We start from the raw sequence: 22,924 nt of genomic DNA, 5'->3' as shown, positions 1-22,924 counted from the left end.
GGGCTGGCTCGAGCCGGTCCAGTTCTGGTCCATTAGAAGCTGCTGGTTTGATGGGCCAGATGCTTGGTTCTTCTTTTTCTTCCTTTGGTAATGCTGGCCAGTCATGGGATCTACATCATGTGGATTGTGCTCTAATCTTAGACCTGGTGCAGAAAAAAATTAGAGGGGTGGAAAGCCATATTCTTGTCCTATGCCGGTTGCCTGCAGTTGATCTCCTCAGTGCTTCAATTAGTTGGAAGTCAAAGATTGTAAGAGAACAACAAGAGAGATGAGAGTAGAAGGTTGAAGGAGAAGAAGAAGAAGAGAAGGAGAGAAATGATGATAGAATGTTGTGTGTTAGAGAATGTTCTCTACCACACCTATATTACTTCACTAACATAATATATGGTGTTAAAGTGTATCGAGCATATAGGGTTAATAGGGTATCTCGATTAGAATAGTCTCATTCTAATCGAGATTCCCTCCTATGTGTTTCCTTTTCTATTTGTAATTAAGTCAGTCCTAGTTAGTCTATGGTTAGCTTAGTCCTAGTACTAGTCTGATCTCCTATTGTAACCATGGTATAAAATCTCGCGAAATATCGGCGATATATCGCGATATTTCGTGAATCTCGACATGACCGAGATACGAAACAAGGTCGAAATAAAAGTACAATAACTCGTCGATATATCGAGATATTTCGACGATATATCGTGGAACTCACGATATATCGCGAGATATCACGATATATCGCGAGATATTGTAAAGTGACAATAGTGTCACATTCAAAATCCTTATAAATTTCATATTTCGCAGCTCTTGGTCGATATTTCGACCGAGAGCTGCTGAAAATGAAATTTTCTCTCTTCTTCCTCCCTTCCAAGCCTCATTGAAGCTCCTTGTCGCCGGGAAGACGTCGGAGGGTCATCTAAGCTCATCATCCAAGCCTAATTTCATTATTTAAGGTAAATTATATTTCTCTAAAACTATTTTTTTAAAAAACTTTGTACAAATGTTGTTGGATGTTGATGATATTAATATATGTTAGACACCGGAGGCCGATCTACAGCCTCACGGTGTCGAAATTTTTTCCCATATGTATTTTTTTATTTTTTTCTGGTTTTAAAAATTCATTTTCCTACAACTAAAATAGGAAATAATTAGGGGTAATATGACTTAGATGGTAATGAATTAAATATATGTTAGACACCAATGGCCGATCTACGGCTTCACAAAGTCGGATTTATTTTTCTGCTCTTAAATAATTCTTTTAATTTTCGAAAATTAAGAAAAATATATAAAAAATTAAAAAACAGAAATAAATAAGGAAAAATATGAGTTTTAAGTTTAAAAAATAATGAAAAAATATGAAAGTTATTTCTATATGTTTTGAGATGCATTACATGTATATTATGTTTACTAATTCATAGTTTTGTTGTGTTAGGTCAATACTTATATTAACATTATATATAAAAAATTGGTTTTAATTTTGTGAAAAATATAAGGGTTAGGGGAAAAATATTAAATAACTATACAAGCGTATTAGTAATCTAAAAGTGTCAATTGAAGTGCATCTACATTAAGTTTTTTAATTATTTGTGTTACTTACATTGCAAAAACAAGTATCATTATGGCGGATCGTGATAGACAACGTGCGAGGGGCAAGCAAAAGGTGGGGAAAGTAGTCAACAAAGGGGGCGACGAACAAAGAGAACAGAGGGAACAAGAGAGACCAACCAGCCAAATAGGGGTGACATTGCATGGTTACATGGTACTCCCATTGATGGGGATAAGAGAAAATCTATATGTAATTATTGTCACATGCAATTTATGGGAGGTGGGTCCAGAGACTTAAACAACATCCGATCGGAGGATCTAAAGATGTTGTAGGTTGCCATATGGTCCCCTATCAAGTAGCCAGGGAGATTGGTGATAGTTTGAGGGGAAGAAAGAAGAGGAAGGCGACAAGCAAAGGATAAGAGAACAACTTTGAGGATACAGTGAGGAGTTCGATGGGAGGAGGAAGACAATACAATGATGATGATGACTCCTCCTCCTCCTCCGATGATGACATTGCGTGCACTCGATGACATACAAACAGCAAGAGGAGGCTAGGGATTTTAGGCGGACTGTTTCAGGAGTAGAGGAAGTTTTCAAGATGATCGCAGAGACAAAGAGTAGGGGGTAGTGGAGGAGCGGGCGATTCTGGAGGTCCTAAAACTTTGAATCCTTTTAAAAGATCACAAAGTGTGAGGGCAACCCCAACACCTCTACCATGCAGTACCACCATCAACATCCGATCCTAAATTGCATAAGAAGAAAGGAAGCATCAACCAGAATCAAAGGAGCATGGAAGGGGATGAAGGGATTGGTTAAAGAATCAATAGCTAAGTGGATGCTATACCATACCATCCCGGAAGAAACATCGCACAAGGCCCCCATTATGATACCATGATAGATACCATTGCGGGCTGGCCCAGATTCAAGGGCCCCACCCCATATGAGGTAATGAATGTTTATCTACCTCAACAAAAGAGTGAGATTGATGAGTACATTAGTGAGATGAAGAATATGTGGGAGACATATGGGGTGACTATAATGGCGATGGATGGATGGGCCTGCTAAAGAAAGTCCATCATCAATTTCATGATTTATTGTGATGGGAGGACAGTGTTCCTCAAATGCGTGGATGCATCCAAAGAGATAAAGGATGCAAAATATATTTACTGATTGTTAAAGGAAGTAGTGGAAAAAGATGTGGGTATTGAGAATGTTGTCCAGATTGTAACTGACAATGGAAGTAACTTCAAGGGGCGGTGAGAAGATGATGAACAATAATAAGTACCGGCTCTTCCTGGACTCCTTGTGCAGCCCATTGCATTGACTTAATGCTAAAAGATATGGGAAAGTTAAAGTTGGTGAAGACTGGTTGAAAGTGCAAGACAAGTCACCAACTTTGTATACAACCACTCCTATGCACTCAATCTATCGAGGGAAAAATGTGGGGGTGACTTGGTTAGGCCTGGCATCACAAGATTTGCCACCAACTACATTGCCCTCAAAAGCATTGAGACAAAGAAGGCCGGCCGAGAAGCATGTTTGCTTCGAGGAGTGGTTTCAATGGAAGGGTTCCAAGACCGCAAATGGGAGGGAAGCACAAACAACGATGTCATCCGAGGACTTCTGACCAAACTAAGCAAAGTGGTGAAAGTTTTAGAGCCGAATTCAAGTTCTACATGTTGTCGACTCCGCTCTGAAGGGCCCAACCATGCCAGTCCTATATCTTAATAGACTTGATGAAAGATAGTGTCTATAGTGTGGGTCCTCGCAGAGCAAACACTTCTTAGATATCATAAATGCTCATTGGGAGAATCAACTTATGCATCCACCGCATAAATTTGGTGAAGTAAATTTGTTTTATGTTTACTAATTCATAGTATTATTATTTACTAATTACCTATGCATTTGACAATACCTCTATTCTATATGTCATATTTCAGCATACTACTTCAACCCTAAGTATCAATATAACAATAGGCTTGGGTTGGAAACTCAACTTATTGATCTTTGTGAAACAAGTAGTGAAGAAGTTGGAGCGGATGGTGCGCTACTAAGCAATTTGCAACAATGAAGTGAGTTCATTTGGAAACTCAACTTATTGATGCTTTCAAATAAGTAGTGAAGAAGTACTTACTAATTTTCCACATGGGTATAGATCAAGGTATTTAGGGATGCATTGGGAAGTTTTGGAACCGAGGCTGCGATATGCAGAGCACGTGGTGATGCTGGTAATTCTTTTAAGTTTTAAATTACATATGTATTGAAATTTGAAAGTTGAAAGTTGAAACAACATTTGACACATGTCTTTTTGTTGTAAACTTGTAATGCAACTGAATGGTGGGTGTTGTATGGGAATCGGCTGAAAACTTAAGAAGAATAGCAATTAAAGTCCTTGCCAAACATGTTCGCATCCTGGTCAGTGAGAGGAACTGGAGTACCTTTGCACTCATCCACTCCAAGAGGCGCAACAGATGGGGTCTCAACGCTTATCCGACATGGTGTATGTGCACTACAACTTGAGGCTGAAACGCAACACATACGCATGGGACATGAGGGACAGAGGGGCACCATTGATCTAGCCGACATCTTTCAAGTCGACTCGCACGATGAGGACCCTATTGTGGATTGGGTGAGGATAGAGGTGAGCCAGTGGTTGGATGAGGAGGGGAGGTAGGCCCGACCCCATGATAGCTTCCGAGATTGGTGCCGATGTGGACGAGTATATGGGCCGACGAGGTCGACATACATGTAAGGAAGCCTCACCCATACCATTCCAAAGCCCATCAGTGCAATGCTTCTTCGAGGATGAAGACTGGCCTCTAAGTCCTCAAATGATGATGATGGTGATGATGGTGATCGATCTTTGGTGGTGGTGATGGTGATCTTGGTGGTGGTGATGTTGGTGGTGGTGATCTTTGGTGAAGAATATGACGGCATGCGAGGCGTTATGTGTAGGCCAGGAGGCCCGGGATTCGGCACTGTAGAGCCCACTCCGATTCACCGGAGAGACACGACTTGATCATGCCACACAAGATACGGACCACGGAGCACGTGCCCCGCACCCCCACCCTCGAGAGGCCCCTACATACATACAACAGAAGCGTAGGGTCGACAAACACAGATTGCAACTCGATCAAATGGACATTGATAACCTATCTAGCTCTGTTGGTGGTTTGAGTATGGGTGATAGGGAGGGAGGACCGATTGGACATTGGCGTGCCCCATCTTTTGACGCACATGCCACTCCATTGGCATCGGATTATGGTGCATCACAACCTTACGGTGGATATGGATATGGATCATCATCATATGGCGATTTAGTGGGGTAGGGGACTATGACTACGGTCCCAGCCCGGGACATACTTGGATCATCTTTTGTAGATAACATCTTTGCATACCCTAGCGGACCTAGATACCAACCTCACCACCATACATGCAGCCAATGCCATCGCCTCTTGCGCGCGCCAACATCATATCACGGTGGATCATCTTCTTCACGGATCGGATCGATTGGTAACCCTAGTTTATATCCTAGGATAGGTTACCTACAGATCGTGATGATTCCATTTACGTGACACTTGTGGATGACTACACTCGCTTTCTTCTCCGATTCTATACCGTGGTCCACATATGTCATTCAAACAAAGAGCAATGGACGTCGACTCCATGAGGCATGAGTGGGATTGATCCAGGAGGCACAAGAACTACTATTAGCAGCTTAGCACTTGTAATTTGTAACTTAAGTTGTGATTTCATTAATCTATGTGTATTTAACTATTTATACATTAAGGTCGGCGACCGTATGTCAATCAAGGGTGCAAGCCCAAAACACCAATTTGAATTCACATTTTTACAATTTTATGGTTTAAATGTGTTTATTAAGCTTAAATAAGGCTGTCCATGAAGTTTCGTGCCTAAATATGGCCAAATACCCCGAGATGGACCCCGAAATATTGCAGAAAAAATGCAATATTTCGAATATTCATGATATCTCGGATATTTCGGATATCTCGGTAGGCTGAGATACCGATATATCGCGAGATATAGTACTATGATTGTAACTATGTTTCTATTTTGTGACTGCTAGAGTCCTAGTAGGATTAGAAGTTCTTTCTTTGTATTCTGATTCTATATAAATAAAGGCATAGTGGGGGGACTGTTAGCTCGATTAATTCTCTCTAGACAGTCCCCTCTTCTCTCCTTCATCTTCACTCTCGTTTCTGGTGTTTTAGGGTTCTAATCAGTTATATATGGAATTACATACAACTCCCTAAGGACGTGAAAACTAAAAAAGGACAAATACAATCTAAGACAATAAGTAAATAAACTAGTTCCCAAAGTACCCTTAATACATGAACTCTCACACTCCCCCTCAAGCTGGGGAATAAATGTCATATATTCCCAACTTGCACAATAGGGTACTGAACTGATGATGAATGAGCTCTTTATCTGCCAACGGATCACCAGTCCGTACAAAAGGAGTTCTGTTGGAATATGTAATCCAGAATACCGTTGGGGTATTTTGGTCCCTTTGGGGTTAGTTTATTTTTTATGTTATTAAGTGTAAGTCGGCTATGTGGGTTTTAGTCCCACATCGCCTATTTTAGTCTCTTGTAACTTTCCTCTCTATTATAAATAGAGGGGCTTACCTATCAATTAATATAAGCAATTATTCTCTCATTCTCTCTTTTCTCTCTTCTCTTCTCTCTCTAAGGTTACTGGTTACAGGTCCTAGGTTTTCTACATGGTATCAGAGCTATTGTAATCAGTGACTGATTCTCTCTAAAAATTTGCAGTTTTGAGAGTCGTTTCAAGGTTCTCCGATTTATGGAGAAACCCTAGTTTATAGAAAGAAAAGAAGAACTAGGGTTTGCTGCTCGTTTCATCCTTGTTTATTCATTTATTTGGAAATCGTGTGGTTATACATTGAAGGCTTGCGGTTTCCAATTCTGAAAAATTTCTGCAGTGTTAAGGGTTCTTGGTGTGCCACTGCTGCGATTATTTATCTTCAAAAGCTGAAATCGATGGTGCCTGCATCTCTTCGATTTCTATTTTTTTCTTCCACCGTTGTTTGTTGGCCTTTTCTGGTTTGAAGAATTGTTCGTTGGAGTCCGTGGCTGCTACTGATCTGGATTTCTAGTTGAAGAATCCTGCTGCTGATTTCTGGTTATTGCGGAAATCGATTGCTGTTGTTTATCCTTTCATCTGGAGGTTGAAGGGCTTGCTTTGGATATTTCTTTTATTGCTGAATGGAGTTGCCGCAACTGAAACTCTAGAATCTTGGCTCCTGTTAATGCTCCTACAGTGAGAATCGAAACCAAATCAGGTCTGGTTCTCAGATTACCGCCCTAACTTGTTTCAGCCACACTTTGTCGGCATAATACCTAAAATCAGGGACTGTCCTTGGGTGATCTTGAGAGGCCTACATGTTACGAAGCCTTGCGTGAAATTTAGGATCGAACAGATCAAAGGTGAGAAAATTCTCTTCTTCGAAGTCGAGTCTGGTTTCGGATGTGGCCAAAAGTTGAAGGTGACTATGCTTCCTTCTCTCACGGTAGCGGTGAGGCCTACAGATTACGAAGTCTTACCCAAGATTTCAGGTTGAAAAAGGCCCTATTTGCTGTGATATTCCCTTCGAACCAGGTCTGGTTCCGTGACTTTCTCTGCCCTTGTTTGTGTCGTGAGGTTGAAGAAGACCTTCTTCCCACGATTTCTCTTCATCTTGGTTAGCTTTATTTGGAGTTTCCATTAATACCCCTCCCTACTCCTCTAATCCATCCCTTGTCCATATTTTATCATACCTTGCCAGTTTACCCTTTTGCCTAGTTGGGTTTATAATTGGATTTCAATTTAATTGCAATTCTGCCATTCCCCAACCAATAAATCTAATTCCCTACATGACCCATCACTTTCTTATTTACCAAGGGCCCCTTGCAAAATTCTGGTTATTTACGGAACTGCCATTACCTTTTAATACATTCCCCTATTTGACTACCCAATTGACCCTTGCAAAATTCTGGTTATTTACGGAACTGCCATTACCTTTTTAATACACTCCTATTTGACTACCCAATTGACCCTTGAAAATTCTGGTTTATTACCAGTTTGCCCTTTGACTTGGATTGTATTTAAAAGTGGATTTCCACCAAATTACAGTCATGCCATCCTTTTTTCCAACACCGTTCCCTTTCAATAATTCTAATTCCCTTCATATCCCAAAACATACCTTTGGCATATACCCATAACCCCTTTGGAAGTTCATTGTATTTTCTAATTTGCCATTTCTTCCTTTTCCATTACCCTTAGCACCTCTTGGAAAAATCTGGAATATTATGTTTTTGCCCTATCTCTTACATCATCTCTGTTATGTCCACGTGTACTACACGTGAGGGGGGGATTATGTACAGTACACCTGCAGACATTGCAGAACGCAGAACTTGCAGGAACATTGGCGCAAAACATAGAAGATCAGTGTTTTCCACCATTGCTATTGGGTATCCTTTGTTATTGGGTTGAGTTTGCCGTAAGGGGGAGATTGAAGTATTGAAGAGTATTGAAGATATTTGGTTGTTGCCTATTTGAGGACTTTCAGTTGGGTTGATACAGTTTTTTTCCGCTGCTTGATTCAGTTTGTCTCCGGTGCTTGCTGCTCTAGTTATTTCACTTCAAGATTCTATGTCATTATGACAATCTGAGATTCATCACTGTATAGCTATTGAAGATCGTTGAAAGCTACCTTTTTTGGAAGATATTCCAGTCCCAGTTTGCTGATCATGTCTGTCCAAGTTTTGAAGGTCTATTTTTTCAAGTTTTTGAAGGTTTATTTGGGAGCTGCATTCATATGTCAAACTGGATTCTGCTGCAACTTAGTTTTTTTCCCATTTTGTTCAAGTTGGGCATTAGTACTTTGTATGCGCCAACTTGAGGAGGAGTGTTAGCATTATTATGGAGTTCTTTTTTATTTAGTTCAAGCTGGATTTTCCTTCTTCTTTTATTTGTACAATCCAGCTTGAGGGGGAGTGTTGGAATATGTAATCCAGAATACCATTGGGGTATTCTGGTCCCTTTGGGGTTAGTTTATTTTTTATGTTATTAAGTGTAAGTCGGCTATGTGGGTTTTAGTCCCACATCGCCTATTTTAGTCTCTTGTAACTTTCCCCTCTATTATAAATAGAGGGGCTTACCTATCAATTAATATAAACAATTATTCTCTCATTCTCTCTTTTCTCTCTTCTCTTCTCTCTCTAAGGTTACTGGTTACAGGTCCTAGGTTTTCTACAAGTTCATATGTAGCCAAAGTCAATCTTCTCTTTGATGAAGTGTTTATCCACCTCTATATGCTTCGTTCGGTCATGTTGCACAGGATTGTGACCTATGTTAATAGCAGCCTTGTTATCACAATAGAAATGCATGGGTGCCTTAGCATCAAACCCAACTCTTGGACTAGCCTTCTCAACTATAGAAGTTTGCATACTCCATGAGCCATGGCTCTAAATTCTGCCTCTACACTTGATCGTGCTACACCCGGCTGTTTTTTACTCCTCAATGTAACCAGGTTACCACCTACAAATGTACAATAACCAGATGTAGATCGTCTGTCAGAAACTAAACCAGCCCAATCACAATCAGTGTAGCCTTCTATCCTCAAATGGTTATACCTGGCATTCAATAGTCCTTTCCCTGGGGTGAACTTCAAGTATCTAAGAATGCGGTATACAACATCCAAATGTCCACTCTTGGGGGCATGCATTAACTGGCTCACCACTCCCACAGCATAAGTGATGTCTGGGCGAGTCAAAGACAAGTAGATAAGCTTCCCCACTAGTCTCAGGTATTTTCCTGCATCAACAAGGAGAGGACCGCAGTCTTCTCCTAGCTTGTGATTTTGCTCAATAGGAGAATTTGCAGGTTTGCAACCCAACATCCCTATTTCTTTTAACAGGTCCAGCACAAAATTTCTTTGACATATATTTATTCCCTTCTTGGACCTGGACACTTCAATTCCTAAGAAATACTTCAAGGGTCCCAGATCTTTGATTTCAAACTATTGGGCCAAATAGGACTTCATCCTAGCTATCCAGCCCGGCCATCTCTAGTCACTACAATGTCATCAACATAGACAATTAGGGCTATAATGGTGTCATTACCTCGCCTAGTAAATAAGGTGTGGTCAGCTTGACTCTAGGAATACTCATTCTTTAGAATAGCCTGCCTGAACTGCTCAAACCACGCCTTTGGGGACTATTTGAGACCGCATAGTACCTTCTTGAGAAGACACTTTCCCTTCAGCTAAAGGGTTAAAGGGAGCTTGAAGCTGGGTGGAGTTTGCATGTACATGTCTTTTTCCAAGTCACCATGGAGGAAGACATTCTTCACATCTAACTGATATACTGGTCAATCTCTATTTTATGTCAATGATAAGATAACCCTTATAGAATTATGCTTAGCCACAGGAGCAAATGTCTCCTGATAGTCAATCCTATATACTTGATTGTACCCTTTAGCCACCAACCTTGCCTTGTACCTCTCAACTACACCATCTGACCGGTTCTTGATTACGTAAACCCATTTGCATCCAACTGGAACTCTTCCCCTAGGAAGATCCATCAATTTCTAAGTACAGTTCTTCTCAATTGCCATCATTTCCTCAGACAAGGCTTGCTTCGCCTTTGGACCAGACATTGCCACAGTGACATTCTTGGGAATGGAAACAGAAGAGAGGGCAACAGTAAAAGCAACATATGTAGGAGAGAGCATCATAGGAAACAAATTGGGCTATAGGATTAGTGCAAATTCTCTTTCCCTTTCTAACAGCAATAGGAAGGTCTAAATCAAAAGGAAGAGAAGGGATGTCACCTAATTGAGGAGGATGGATCTCAGGATGGGGATCCAAAGAGGACTCTTGGCAAGTCTTCTTTTTCTTTTTCTTTCTTTTGTACACAATTATAGCTCCTTCTTATTACTAGAACCACCGCCTAAATGATCACCAATATCAACATCTACATCTACCTCTTTGTGTTTCCCAATGTCAAGCATAAAAGGAGAAATAGGTAGGGGAGAAAGGAAGGGAATATCATTAGCAGGCTTTTCACTCCTACTAGTCTCCCCTTGGGATGCTGATGAGAAGCAAAGAAAGGCACAGATTCAAGGAAGGTGACATCTTTGGAGAAGAATTGCCTGCGGGAAGAAGGATGGTAGCACTTGTAGCCTTTGGTAGTGGAGGAATACCCAAGAAAGAAGCATTTGAGAGCCTTGGGGTCAAGTCTAGTCTGAGAGAATTTGTTAACAGGAACATAACAAACACACCCAAAGACCTTGGGAGGAAGGGAGAAAGCAGAAACCTGAAGAGACAAGGTTTCCAAAGGAGTTTTGGAACCAAGGAGTTTTGTAGGCATGTGGTAGATTTAAAAAGTATCAGTATGAAGTGCATCAGACAAAAAAATTTTGGGAACACACCTGAAATAAAAAATGTTTCATCAAAACAGTCCAAGTAAAAAAGTTTTGGAGGCCACCATACATGTACTCTCCCCCCCCCCCCCTCTTATCAGAATGAACAATTTTGATTTTAGTTTGAAACCGAGTATGAATCATCTGATAAATATTTTTGAATGCCTTTAATACATCACTCTTATGTTTCGTCAGAACAGTCCAAATAGTGTGGGAATAATCATCAACAAATGAAACAAAGTAGCAATAGACAAATAAAGAGCTAGTAGGAGAGGGTCTCTAAACATCAGTATGCACAATATGAAAAGGAATAGTAGATCTATTACAATAATAGGGATAAGACGAACAACAATGTTTGGCAAACATACATAGTTCACATTGAAAGACATGGGAAGAAGAAAATAAATGAGGTAACTATTTCCTCATAACAACAAAAGAGGGATGGCCAAGGCGTTGATGCCAAAGCATCACAGAATCCACAGAACTGCTATCACTACGTACACACACATAAGTCTGAGTTGTGGTCGAGGTTCAAGAAGGTAGAGCCCTTTCTCTACACATCCACTGCCAATAATTCTCTTCGTCACCAAATCTTGAAAAAAGACTGTGAGAAGGGGAAAAAGTGACACAACAATTCAAGGATTTAGTTAAGTGACTAACAGATAAAAGATTAGTGGCAAAGTTAGGGACATGAAGAACAGAGTCGCGGGAAATGGAAGAGGTAACAAGAATACTGCCCTTACCAGAAATGGAGGAAAGGGAGCCATTAGCCACCCTGACCTTATCCCTACCAGAACAAATAGAGTAGGAATCATAATAGTGAGACATACTAGTTATGTGGTCAGTGGCACCAAAATCAATGACCTAAGATGGGGCTGTGGGGGGGAGCAGATGTGGAGACCTGCAAAGCAGAAGCTGAGGAATTTGGCACTATATGTGTAGAAGGTGAGCTACCCAGCTGTAGCATGACCCTACGGAATGCTGCAATATCCTCTCTGGTAAGGGAGCCGGAATTGGCCTATATGCTAGGTGGGTTGATGCAGATTCTGGCCAGAATAAGAGATCATAATTGTCACGTCGTCACGGTGATCCAAGTCGGTGGAGGGGTGTCTAATCGATATGTCGACAAGTCACCCGCCATGGCAATGCCATGGCGATCATGTTTAATTTTTCATTTCCTCTATTTTTAATGCCATTTAGTATGCTATAATATATACCCTATAACCAAGGTTTAAAGTATTGGTATCGGATATTGTATCGGTCGGGTGATTTTAAGAGACGTATCATATCGTATCGGAGATACATAGCGAACAATACAGATACGCATAGAAATGGTCAAGATACACATGGAAATACACTTTTGGAACAGAAAACAATATAAATAAGCAATATATAACAAGTGTCATGCATAAACACTAAAATGGTGAATAATGTATGACAAAACAAGTGCATTAAATTGAAATTGTTATAAAAGATGAGGTTTCGTACATGTTGTAATCATCTATAGCAATAAAGAGTATCAGATGATGCAAAGGATGATGTTGTAGCACTCATTGATTCGTTTTTTAGTCTAAAAGTGTGAAAAAACAAGATTAAATGCAAGATTTTAGGCTCGTGGTTGAGAGTTTTCCTTGATTTTTTCGTTAGATTAGGAGTTGTATCGAGTCTGTGAGTGAAAATGGCTTTTTTATAGAAAGTATCGGTATGTATCGGTTGTATCGGTGCGCAACAGTAATGTATTGGTATGTATTGAGTTGTATCGGTTGATACGTATCGATACATATTAAACCACCCACAAAACCATTAACTGGACGTATCGATGGTATCAATACGTATTAGTCGTCTCATATCTTATTGGCTTGTATCGGCCGATACATTTCGATACAATTCAAGACAGTTCATTTTTTTTTAAAAGAGACGTATTGGTATATATCGTATTGGTACCGATACGAATCAGTCCGTATCGTATCGTATCGTATCAGTCGATACTTTAAACCATGCCTATAACATAAAAAATCAACATGAAAGTGTACTACTAATCTATTATGGTTTAATTCATAAAAGTGTAATATCCATTCGATATGAAAGTGACTACAAAAGTAACAAAACAAAAAAACAATTACAAGAACATAATTTATATTGAGTGAAATCAGTGAATAAACCTAATCAAAGCCCATCTAAACAAAAAAAAAATTTGCTGTTGTGAATATGTGCTCGCTGCTGTTGATGTTGATTTACCAAACAAAAAAAATTGCTCTCTCCCTCTCTGGCTCTGTGTGTGTGTGTGTGTGTGTGGTGGACTACTGGCTGTAATAAATCCCTCCCCCCCCCCCTCTCTCTGTCTCTTGACTCTCTCCCTCTGTCTCTGTGTGTGGCTGTGTGGCTGTGTGCAAGGCAAGAAGAAGAAAAAAGAAAAAAAAAAAAACCCTTCTCTGTGACTGTGCAAGCCTGCAACTGCAAGGCAAGAAGAAGAAAAAAGAAGGAAAAAAAAACGAGAGGTCTGTGACTGTGTGCAAGCCTGCAACTACAAGGCAAGAAGAAGAAAAAAGAAAAAAAACCCGAGAGGTCTGTGACTGTGTGCAAGCCTGCAACTGCAAGGCAAGACGAAGAAGTAGAAGAACTGAAGAAGAGAGTTGCCAGAAGTGAAGAAGATGAAGAAGTGAGAAGAACTGAAGGAAAAGTGAGAAGAACTGAAAAGGAGAAGAAGAACTGAAGGAGAGAGTTGCCGGAGGACTGGAAGGAGAAGAAGAAGTAGAAGAACCACCAAATAAAAAAAAATAAACACTTACTTACCTGCTTGAAGAGGTTGCCGGAGGGGTTCGAAGAAGTGAAGAAATCTCTCCTGAAGGCCGAGAGTTGCCAGAACTGCATCTCTCTCTATCTCATGACTCTCTCCTCTGTCTCTCACTCTCTCTTGGCGATTTCTATTTCTCCCAAGGGAGTTAGGGTATAGTGTATTGCTTTACTCTTTTTATGTTAATGTGTATTGCAAGTGTAACTTGAAAAATTACACTTCCAATACACATTAAGGAAAAGACATTATCTTTTAAATGGTTAACAAAATTAATTATTAAAAACTTAAGTTTTATACAACGAAACAAGGATATCGCCCGATAAGGCCATATATCGTGGTATGGCATCCATGGCGGCACCATGGAGGCCATATCGGTCGATATTCTCACATAACCCATATCGTTGGTCAATATGCTCCCAACCCCAACGATATGACGAAGGACAGGCCCCTCTTTGGGCCAGAGATGGACCAGTTCGAGCCAGCCCACCAGGACCAACTCGAGCCAGCCAAGCAGAAATCTGAGATGCCCCACGATTTGGTTAAAGATCCCCCTTGACTAGTCAAAGATGCTCCACGATTTTGCTAGGATTTTTCTTTGACCAGTCAGCTGGATCAGAGTGCACTTTTCCATATTTATTAGTTTCTAATTTGTTTTAGTTTCTATTTTGTGGCTGAATTATAAAGCCAAGTAGATTTAGTTAATTTCCCTTGGGATTTAGTAGTTTCTAATTTACTGAGTTTCTATTTTAAATTGGCTTTTATTTTTGGGAAGCTCCTATTGTAAGCTTGCCTATTAAAAGGCATCAGATCTTAATGAAAAGTCAAAATTTTTAGACAAAAAAACCTGCAGGCCAACTTAGCCATCGAGTATGGGTGTTTCCCTATGCTGCAACAGCAGAGATAGCTGTGGCTGAGAGACCCAGGGTGAGAGGACCATTCCCCCCTACCCCCACTTCTTCTACCTTCTCTTCTTCCCTACCCCTGCTCGATCTCCACTGCTGCTGCTACTACCTGTGACTGCAACAACTAATTAAAATACAATCTGAAGATCTGAATCCATCCTCTATTGACCCCAAAGGCTGCTACTGCTACCTCCATCGAGCAAAGGCTGCTGGTGATTATTCCTTTGCCCAGAAGTCATCCGATTGCTGTTGCTGTTGCCACAAGCTACTGCTGCTGTTGCTGGTGAACAAGCTCCAAGACTGAGACATCCTTTCACCCCTGTGATTGCTGCTGCTGGAGATCCATCAAGTGGAGCTTTGCTGCATCCCTGCAATTCCTCTTATTGCACCTTCTAATTTCATATCACCTTCAGATATCACCAACACTTGCTGGGTTTTGAAACTCAGATTCCCCTCTCCATTACCTCCACTCGAGTTACCCCTTCCCCCCCATCTCACTACCTGAAACTTCCATAAATTCCATATTTTCTATTTTCATTCTCACCCTTCCATCTTCAATTCTAATCATCAGAATTGACTCAAAGTTCCAGGCCAGACTCCAATCACCAAGTTTGACACTCGGCTACTGCTGGAAGCCCAGAACAGAGTTTGGAAGGTTTCCTCAAACCTTCTATTTTGGGAATCCTTTGATATCTCTACATCAGACCATCAGAATTGAATCAACTTTGGAGACAAGCTTCCCCCTACTGTTATCTACACTCGATCCAAGTATAATGATCATCACTTGGTTGGTTTGATCATAAACCCTAATTTTCTAATTCTGATTCTATTCATGTTTGGATTTTGTGGTTTTTTGGGACTGGTATTCCAGTCTTACATCATGGGTACTCCATTGTATCAGTCTTAGTCATCACAGAATGTGCTCTAGCTCCCCCCTCTACGGCCACTGCGCATACCAGTAGATCCACCACGTATACTAGGAGGACGGCCATGAAGTACCCAACACCTCTCTAGTGTGCCCAAGTTTCCCAACAGTTACATCTGAGTCTATCTCTGTCATCTCCACAAAGTGGCCCTTGGCCTCTGCCGCCACCACACCAATATCAACATCTTTATTGTAATGATCTTCTAGAGAAGTTGATAAAACTTAACCGAGTCACCTACTCGGTTAAAAGTTTTGGAAACACTATCCCAAATAGAGCGCAGATCATGTCCTTGTACAAGTAGCGTCCAAGGTCCTCTAGGAACAGGAGTGGATTCCATGTGAGTGGCCCTAGAGGGCTTTGGACGGTACTTGTACGAGGACATGATCCGGTCTCTCCCAAATATCCATGGCAGTTTCCTTCCTAATAAATCTCCTCCCACTCTCGGGCTTCATAGAGAAGATTAGCCAAGTCATAACAGTAGAATTCTCAATCTTCCATTTTGGATACATCGGGTCATTTGGATTGGGGGCTTGTATGGTACTTGTAACATACCCTAGCTTTCCCCTACTCCGTAGGGAAAGCCTCGCAAAATGTACCTAGTCCAAGTAGTTGGTATTGTCCAACTTCACAACTGAAATCTGGGTATTTGGGTTCTCAAAAACCATCTGAGTAGGAGAAGCACTACTCGAAGCAACTTCTGTCGATCCACTAATCCCAAACATGATGAAGAAATATACTAACACAGTAGGGGTAACACCCAAAGTCAAATGGGGAGTATACTCTCAACCCAAAAAATTCTTCCCAGCACTCAGAAACAAAGTTCAACAAGCCAAAAAAAAAGTTACAAATTAAAGAAATTCAACTCAACCACATCCTTCAAGGTATAGCTTCATCACACAACAACTTGAGGAGCTCAAACAGCATACATCACCAACACAAAACAGCTGGAAGCATCACATACCCACATCACAGGCAAAACAGGGAAAAAAAGGGACTGGCGGTACCATATATTCCAAGAGAAAAATGACTTGTTAAGCAACAACTCTTAATATCATGGAACAAGACCATGGGGGATTGACATATACCCTAGGGCAATCCAAAAGGGTCCAACTCTAGCTCCAATACTAGCCGGATGAGAGAGAGAGAGAATCCACCAAAAAGCTGGCAGTAACTTGGTACTTGGCTGGTTTTGCTTGATTTGAGCTCCAAGTGCCTATTTCTTCAAATGGGATCTTCTCTTGGTGTCTCCATGGTCTTCATTCATGCTCCTCTCAAGATTTCTTCAAATATTTCACATAATAGTCCCTTCCTTGGAACCCCTTTGTAACCTAGGATTCTAAAGAGAGGAAGAAAAAGGGGAAAGCTTGTAACATGACTCTCAAACCAACAGTGTAAGCTCTAATACCAAGTTGGAAGTTAAAGATTGTAAGAGAACAAGAAGACAAGATGACAATAAGAGAGATGAGAGTAGAAGGTTGAAGGAGAAGGAGAGAAATGATGGTAGAATGTTGTGTGTTCAGAGAATATTCTCTACCAAACCTATATTATTTCACTAACATAATATATGGAATTACATACAACTCCCTAGGTCCCTAGGGAGGTGAAAGGTAAAAAAAGACATACAATTTAAGACAATAAGTAAATAAACTAGTTCCCACAGTACCCTCAATACATAAACTCTAACAGCTTGAGGGGAGTGTTAAGTAATGTCAGTTCTGTAGGGGCATAATTGTAATAGTTTTTTCTTATTTTTGTCCTTAAGTGTAAAGTACACTTAAGAAGTTGCCTTTAGTTGTGGACCCAGTCCTACATTGTAAATTCTTATTTCTATGTCAACATACGTAAAGCCCCCACCCACGGTTTGAGGTATTCTGCTCCTCTCTCAAACCGTGGGTGGTCTTCTCTCCTCTCATCTTCTCTTCTTCTCTGTGACTTCTCTCTTCTATTCTCTCTTTCGTATGTCCAGGTACTGATGCCAAGTTCTATTACTGTCACAAGACTTACACAAACACACACAAAAAGAAGGCAGAAATGCTCGCCGACAACTAGCTGACCATTGCCTTTCATCCTATCCCCCATAACCAAACCAAGCCTACAGATGTGGTTGGTGTGGCTGGCTTTAAGAAAGTTACCAATATCACCTTGATTCACCAGTTAAAAAAATGATGAATACAGAAATAAACAAATAAAGTTTCAGCCAATGACTAAAAGGAACCTGAAATCAATATAAGACCAAAAAATGCTGAAAACCTATATCCAATTTCTCAGAAAACATATAAAGAACATGACCATGAAGTTAAAAGGATGAAAAACGTTTAGGAGCAAATGAAAGAAACTTGGCTCCATAATCCAAGGTGAAAATTTCCACCCATACCTCTCGGGAGTTGGCGATATCCATGTTCCCCAGAAAATGATTCAAATAACCTTGCATTGCTACCTTTGCTCTGTCTGAAATAGACTGCTGCCTTCCTAGTGCAGGACGAATGATCGGCAAAGCCGCAATGGATGGAACATCCCTGCAAAAAAGCCAACACGTAAGATATACAAGAATAACAGCACAAAAGGTAGGTGCATAGAATCCAACTAAATAAGTGATGCAAAATCGGTTGTCTCACCAATTTTTAACACTTTCATCATGGTGTAATGGAACAGCCTCATCATCGGCCTCATCATCATCTTGAACAACTCCTGTATGATCTCCTATCCCAAGGTTTTGAAGCCATTCTTTAACCTTTCATTTAAAGTTTGGATAAGTGGTACATTAAAAACCCAAATCTTCCTAAAAATACATTTAAAAGAATTAAGAACATTCTTAAGCTTCAACAACGTCAGGGCTAGTAACCATGACATTGCTAATAGCTGACTTGTGAAGGGAGACAGTCATCAGAACAATTGACAAACCTGCTCTTGTTTCTCATGAAATTCCTCAATAAATGCACGTTTCTTGAGTGCAAAATGTAAATACATAACTTGTGAAGCCTTCTTCAGTAAGCGCCATTTGAACTGATACAGAGAAATAAACAATTAGTTTCATGGTAATGAATCCTTTCTGTTGTGAGAACAATGGAGGCAATGAAAAGTAAGAAGAAGAGAATGGAGATATCCTAGTTTAGCTAAAACCCAACTAGTTTTGTGCAAGAACCAACTAGCAGTAGAACTCAAGGGCACCAACCATTAGGGCAGCGCACCAAAGACTCAAAGATATAATTAACTTCAATTATAAATTTAAATACTTCCTTGGTGCTGAACATCTTTTCCAACAAATAAAACTAGCAATTTAATGGAAGATTTAAATTAAACTCCTAATAAAATTAGAATTCTTGAAAATATAAAGCCCACTATAGCTTCACACCCTCTCCATAAATTGGTCATAATCCTCTCAGAAACAGGTCAAATTTTCAAGACATTCATACTGTTGATATTTAACTTAAAATAATGCAAAAATCACTCTAAATTGATGAGCTTCGGCCTTTGAAAAATAATCAATATAATGATTTGGAACACACAAAAAATTGTGCAGACGCTTGAACGGAATATGAACCTTCTAAAGAAGAATCAACATCTTTTGAAGGTTGAGATGCTCCCCAATCATTATACTAAAGAAGTGTTAAGAGGAAACTTTTTATCAAAGACCTATACTCTTCCATAGGTTAGCCAAAGAGTGCTGGGCCATTTAGGTTTGAACAAATGTGGCTCCAATCAGGGAGTTCACTGTGTTGATTCTAGATGGTGTGGTGGTAGTTAGTTAAATGATTGATAAGGATAGAGGTTCTCGGTAATATTAAAAGCTCTTTCATGGAAACTTATAAAGTTTAAAAAGTTGAGCTTCGAAAGAATTGCAAATGTTAGTGGCAGAAAGAAGAAGCTGCAAAACCAGCCGGAAACTTCACTCCAAAAGTAAGGTCACTGCTAAGGAAAATCTTTAAAGCTGATAATGGCAAAAGTCATCCCCTAAAAGAAATACATTGGAGATAACACAATCTCCCAAAAATTAGTTTAAACATGGGAAAATGCTAAGTTTTTCCAGAACCTAAAAGATGTCTGAAGAAAATCAATCATATTGGCAGAATAAGGGTGAGGGATGATCTATTTTGGAAGGAGAATCAAGTTGGATTGCATAATTGGAGTTCTTCAAGAAATTATATCAATTAGATGGTAGGGAAGGAGCTGCATTGGATTATCTTGGGCATCCAAAGACTATAGGATATCAGAGCAACATCCTAAAGGGCTTTTCCGAAGAGGAGAAAAAATGGTCAGGAGTGAATAAGTTGAAAGGGGAAAAAAGCACTGGGCCTGGATGGCTTGAACCTCTCAAGTTATGAGCATTCTGGGGAGGTCACCTAGAAAGGTTTAGTTGAAGGTTTTAAGGAATTTCAGGATAGCCTAAGATTGAAAGTTAGCATTCATATTTCCAATACCTAAGAAGAAGCTCAAGAAATTAGAGACTACTGATTAAGCAGCCCAATATCCAGCCTATGTAAGGTGATAAAGTACCAGCAACAACCTTATCAGTGTGTACTCCTGTAAATAAATGAATAACTCAACTACAAAAAGCCCAGTTAGCCAGTACGATAGAATCCTATCGTTGATTTAATCGAAGATATAGAAATAGATAAAGAGACAAGGTCGTTCACCACACCTGAATTAGTTCGATGAAAAGGCTTAATTGAGTTCAGTTGTGCTTATTTTTAAGACGAGCTAAGGATCTAAACTTTGTAGAATTGCAGCTCTAAATTATAGAAAGAGTTTCTTACGTGCAGCAAAGGGGTGGAGGGAGTAAAAATGGAAACCAAATTGAATCTACGCGTATTACTCAGGAATACAGTCATACATAATAAAAAGCGCAGAGAGATCCAAAATAGAAACAAATTAAAAATGTATTGAATTCATCATAATAGCTCGAGCCATATGTAGGACACTGAGACACGTAATTCGAAATCCAAAGAACTTACGATCAATACTTGGCGAACTAAACTCACTGACCATTGTTGTTTAGAATTTCCAGTAGAAACACAGATTTCAAATCAATAGTAAAATTCATAGAAAAAGAAACCGGAGCCATGCCTGTTTATACTGGAATTCGATGTTGTAGGAGAGAAGTATGGGACTTATATCACCGGCATCAGGTCTAGAGACAGAGACAATGGTGGCCTTAGGCAATTCTTCGAAAATCCAACTCTGATCGGCACCATGACGTGAAGAGTGGGAGCGAGCAATCATCGAAGATGGTTCCGATTGCATTTGAACGTAGACGGGTCCACCTCCCGACATGAATTGCTCCGATGCCGCCATTAATGTCTTCTTCTATATGTTTGTCCGATCTGAAATTTGAAAATTCCACCGCTGCGATTGTGATTTGGAGAGACTTACCACCCAACTGGTTTGGCATATCCTTCCACGACCGGTTGAGAGCCGACGATGTTTATTTTACATAAAGTTACAGTTTGAGAGAGAGAGAGAGAGAGAGAGAAGCAGAATTCCCGATTTCGTCGTATGATACTGTTTAAGCATTTGTTTCAGAAACCACGTCAAGCGGTCTGGTCTCTCATTCCAGAAGCTTTTCTGGTTTTTTCGGGTTTACCAATCCTCGATCGGGATAAGATATACATGGATAGCCCACCTATTTGTACCGATAAGAAGATGTTTTTATTATTATTATTAAAGGAGTGTTGAATCATCTATCTATCGTGTAATTAGAATTTGACACTTTCTTAATTATTTTTTATTTTATTTATAAAAAAATTTAAATTAAACGTATTAAAGAGTTTTCTGAAATTATTTAATTGTTACATATCATTATATTATTGTTAAAATTCAAAAGATTTCAATGTGAAAATTGCCTTTATTGAAAAAAATAGTATTATACTAAAAAGCCAAAAAACATAAGGTTACAAATTATTTGACGTGTCACTAAGAAAATTTCATTTGTTAATATGTGACCATCGCAAGGTAAGGTATTTGAGTTACATAGGAGGTTGGAATGGTGTAAAGAAGTAGATCCAAAGGTCTCCTACTCGTATGTCACGGTTTGGAATGGTTAGAAATCAAATAGAATTGGCCTAAGCCCTAGAAAATGGTATTGATTGATTTTGAATTGATTATTCAATTCTGATTCCTCAAAACCATGAGTGTATGACAATAAATGGAAGGATAAATAATTGACTTTAGCTAAGAATCTCCTGACGTATTGGGTTTTGCCTCTTTCCCCTTACTATCTTTCATTTCTCTAAATTTTTTTTCTCATCTCTTTCCCATACTTTCTTTCCCTTTTTTGTTAGAACTCTGTTTTCCTTACTTTGTTTTGTTTGGATCTATGTAGTCGACCCCATTTAGTTAGGATAAGGCTGAGTTTATTGTTGATTTTATAAATTGAATTTGGCAAGTGGATAATCCAAACCATTCTCAAAATCCAACTATCATCATTACCACATCACCAATCCATATGGTGCAACAAAGTGGATCACCTATAAATACTCTATTAATGGGATAGTTCATAAAACCGTTTGTCTTAGTTTTTAAAATGTAAGAACCTTGATCCAGGTTGTCAGTAACTGAATATTGTCTATTTATAGTTGTCCAGTTGTTTACTATTTGACCAAAAACCAACCTCATTGCCACAGTGGATCTAGAGTGAACCATGGCTTTTGGCTTTCCAAACATGCATGGAACCTCTTAAAGAGTAAGTCCAACTTACTCTATCAATGAAAGAGAAATATACCATCCACTATCTGCTGGTCTGCTTGATCTCACTCTATTTATGCATGGCTCTCACCACTTCATTTGCATCATAGGAAGTTCAATTAATGGGAAATCTTTGGAACCATCAAATGACATAAACGGTGGGTGGGTCAGCGAAGCAGCTCTTGTCCCTAACCCATCAAGGAACCCGATTTTTAGAGTTAATTAATGTGATAAATCTCAGACCAGTTCAGAGCTTGGTCCAGGTTTGCATCTCCATTTGATCCTCTTATCCAATCATCCAGAATTGGACTCTCTCCTCATAGTTTCTCACTACATGACCTGACAAACTCATAATCCCTCCCATCTTTTTTCTTTTCCTCCTTCCATTACTGAAGTATGATTTGTAAAAGTAGTTTGGCCCGAACCAACCAATTCATACCCTTTTTAGTTATCTTTATTTTCTATTATTTGGTAGGATTTTGCCAATGGCCAAAACCCCAAAATTTACTGCATTGGATATGTAATTCTGACAGACCAAAAGGAATATATGAATTTCATAATCTCATTTTGGCTTTCTAGACCCATACAATCTACGTAAAGTATGTCCAGTATAACTACCAAGAAGGCCTATGCTA

General features: G+C 39.7%; 1 protein-coding gene and 1 long non-coding RNA gene across 2 annotated transcripts in view; one reads left to right on the top strand and one right to left on the bottom strand.

Annotated features, from left to right (window-relative positions):
• LOC122670127 (phospholipase D zeta 1-like) overlaps positions 1-21,176 on the bottom strand; it is a 55,843-nt gene extending 34,667 nt beyond the window's left edge. The window contains exons 1-4 of the mRNA XM_043867095.1: positions 20,673-21,176; positions 18,510-18,611; positions 18,224-18,339; positions 17,983-18,124 (exon numbers count right to left, since the gene is read on the bottom strand). Coding sequence (XP_043723030.1) covers positions 17,983-18,124; positions 18,224-18,339; positions 18,510-18,611; positions 20,673-20,900 — 588 coding nt within the window. The 5' untranslated portion in view covers positions 20,901-21,176. The remainder of the gene's footprint in view (positions 1-17,982; positions 18,125-18,223; positions 18,340-18,509; positions 18,612-20,672) is intronic.
• Positions 251-16,970, top strand: LOC122670130. Its single transcript, XR_006334130.1, has 3 exons — positions 251-335; positions 14,470-14,477; positions 16,959-16,970. It is a non-coding gene; the product is annotated as an uncharacterized LOC122670130 (long non-coding RNA).
• Positions 21,177-22,924: the final 1,748 nt, after the last annotated feature.

This window comes from Telopea speciosissima, chromosome 7 (assembly GCF_018873765.1).
Source record: "Telopea speciosissima isolate NSW1024214 ecotype Mountain lineage chromosome 7, Tspe_v1, whole genome shotgun sequence".
In the NCBI taxonomy this organism is placed as follows: Eukaryota; Viridiplantae; Streptophyta; class Magnoliopsida; order Proteales; family Proteaceae; genus Telopea; species Telopea speciosissima.
Note: the sequence above shows the minus strand (reverse complement) of the source record. Positions and strands in the feature narration are given on the sequence as shown.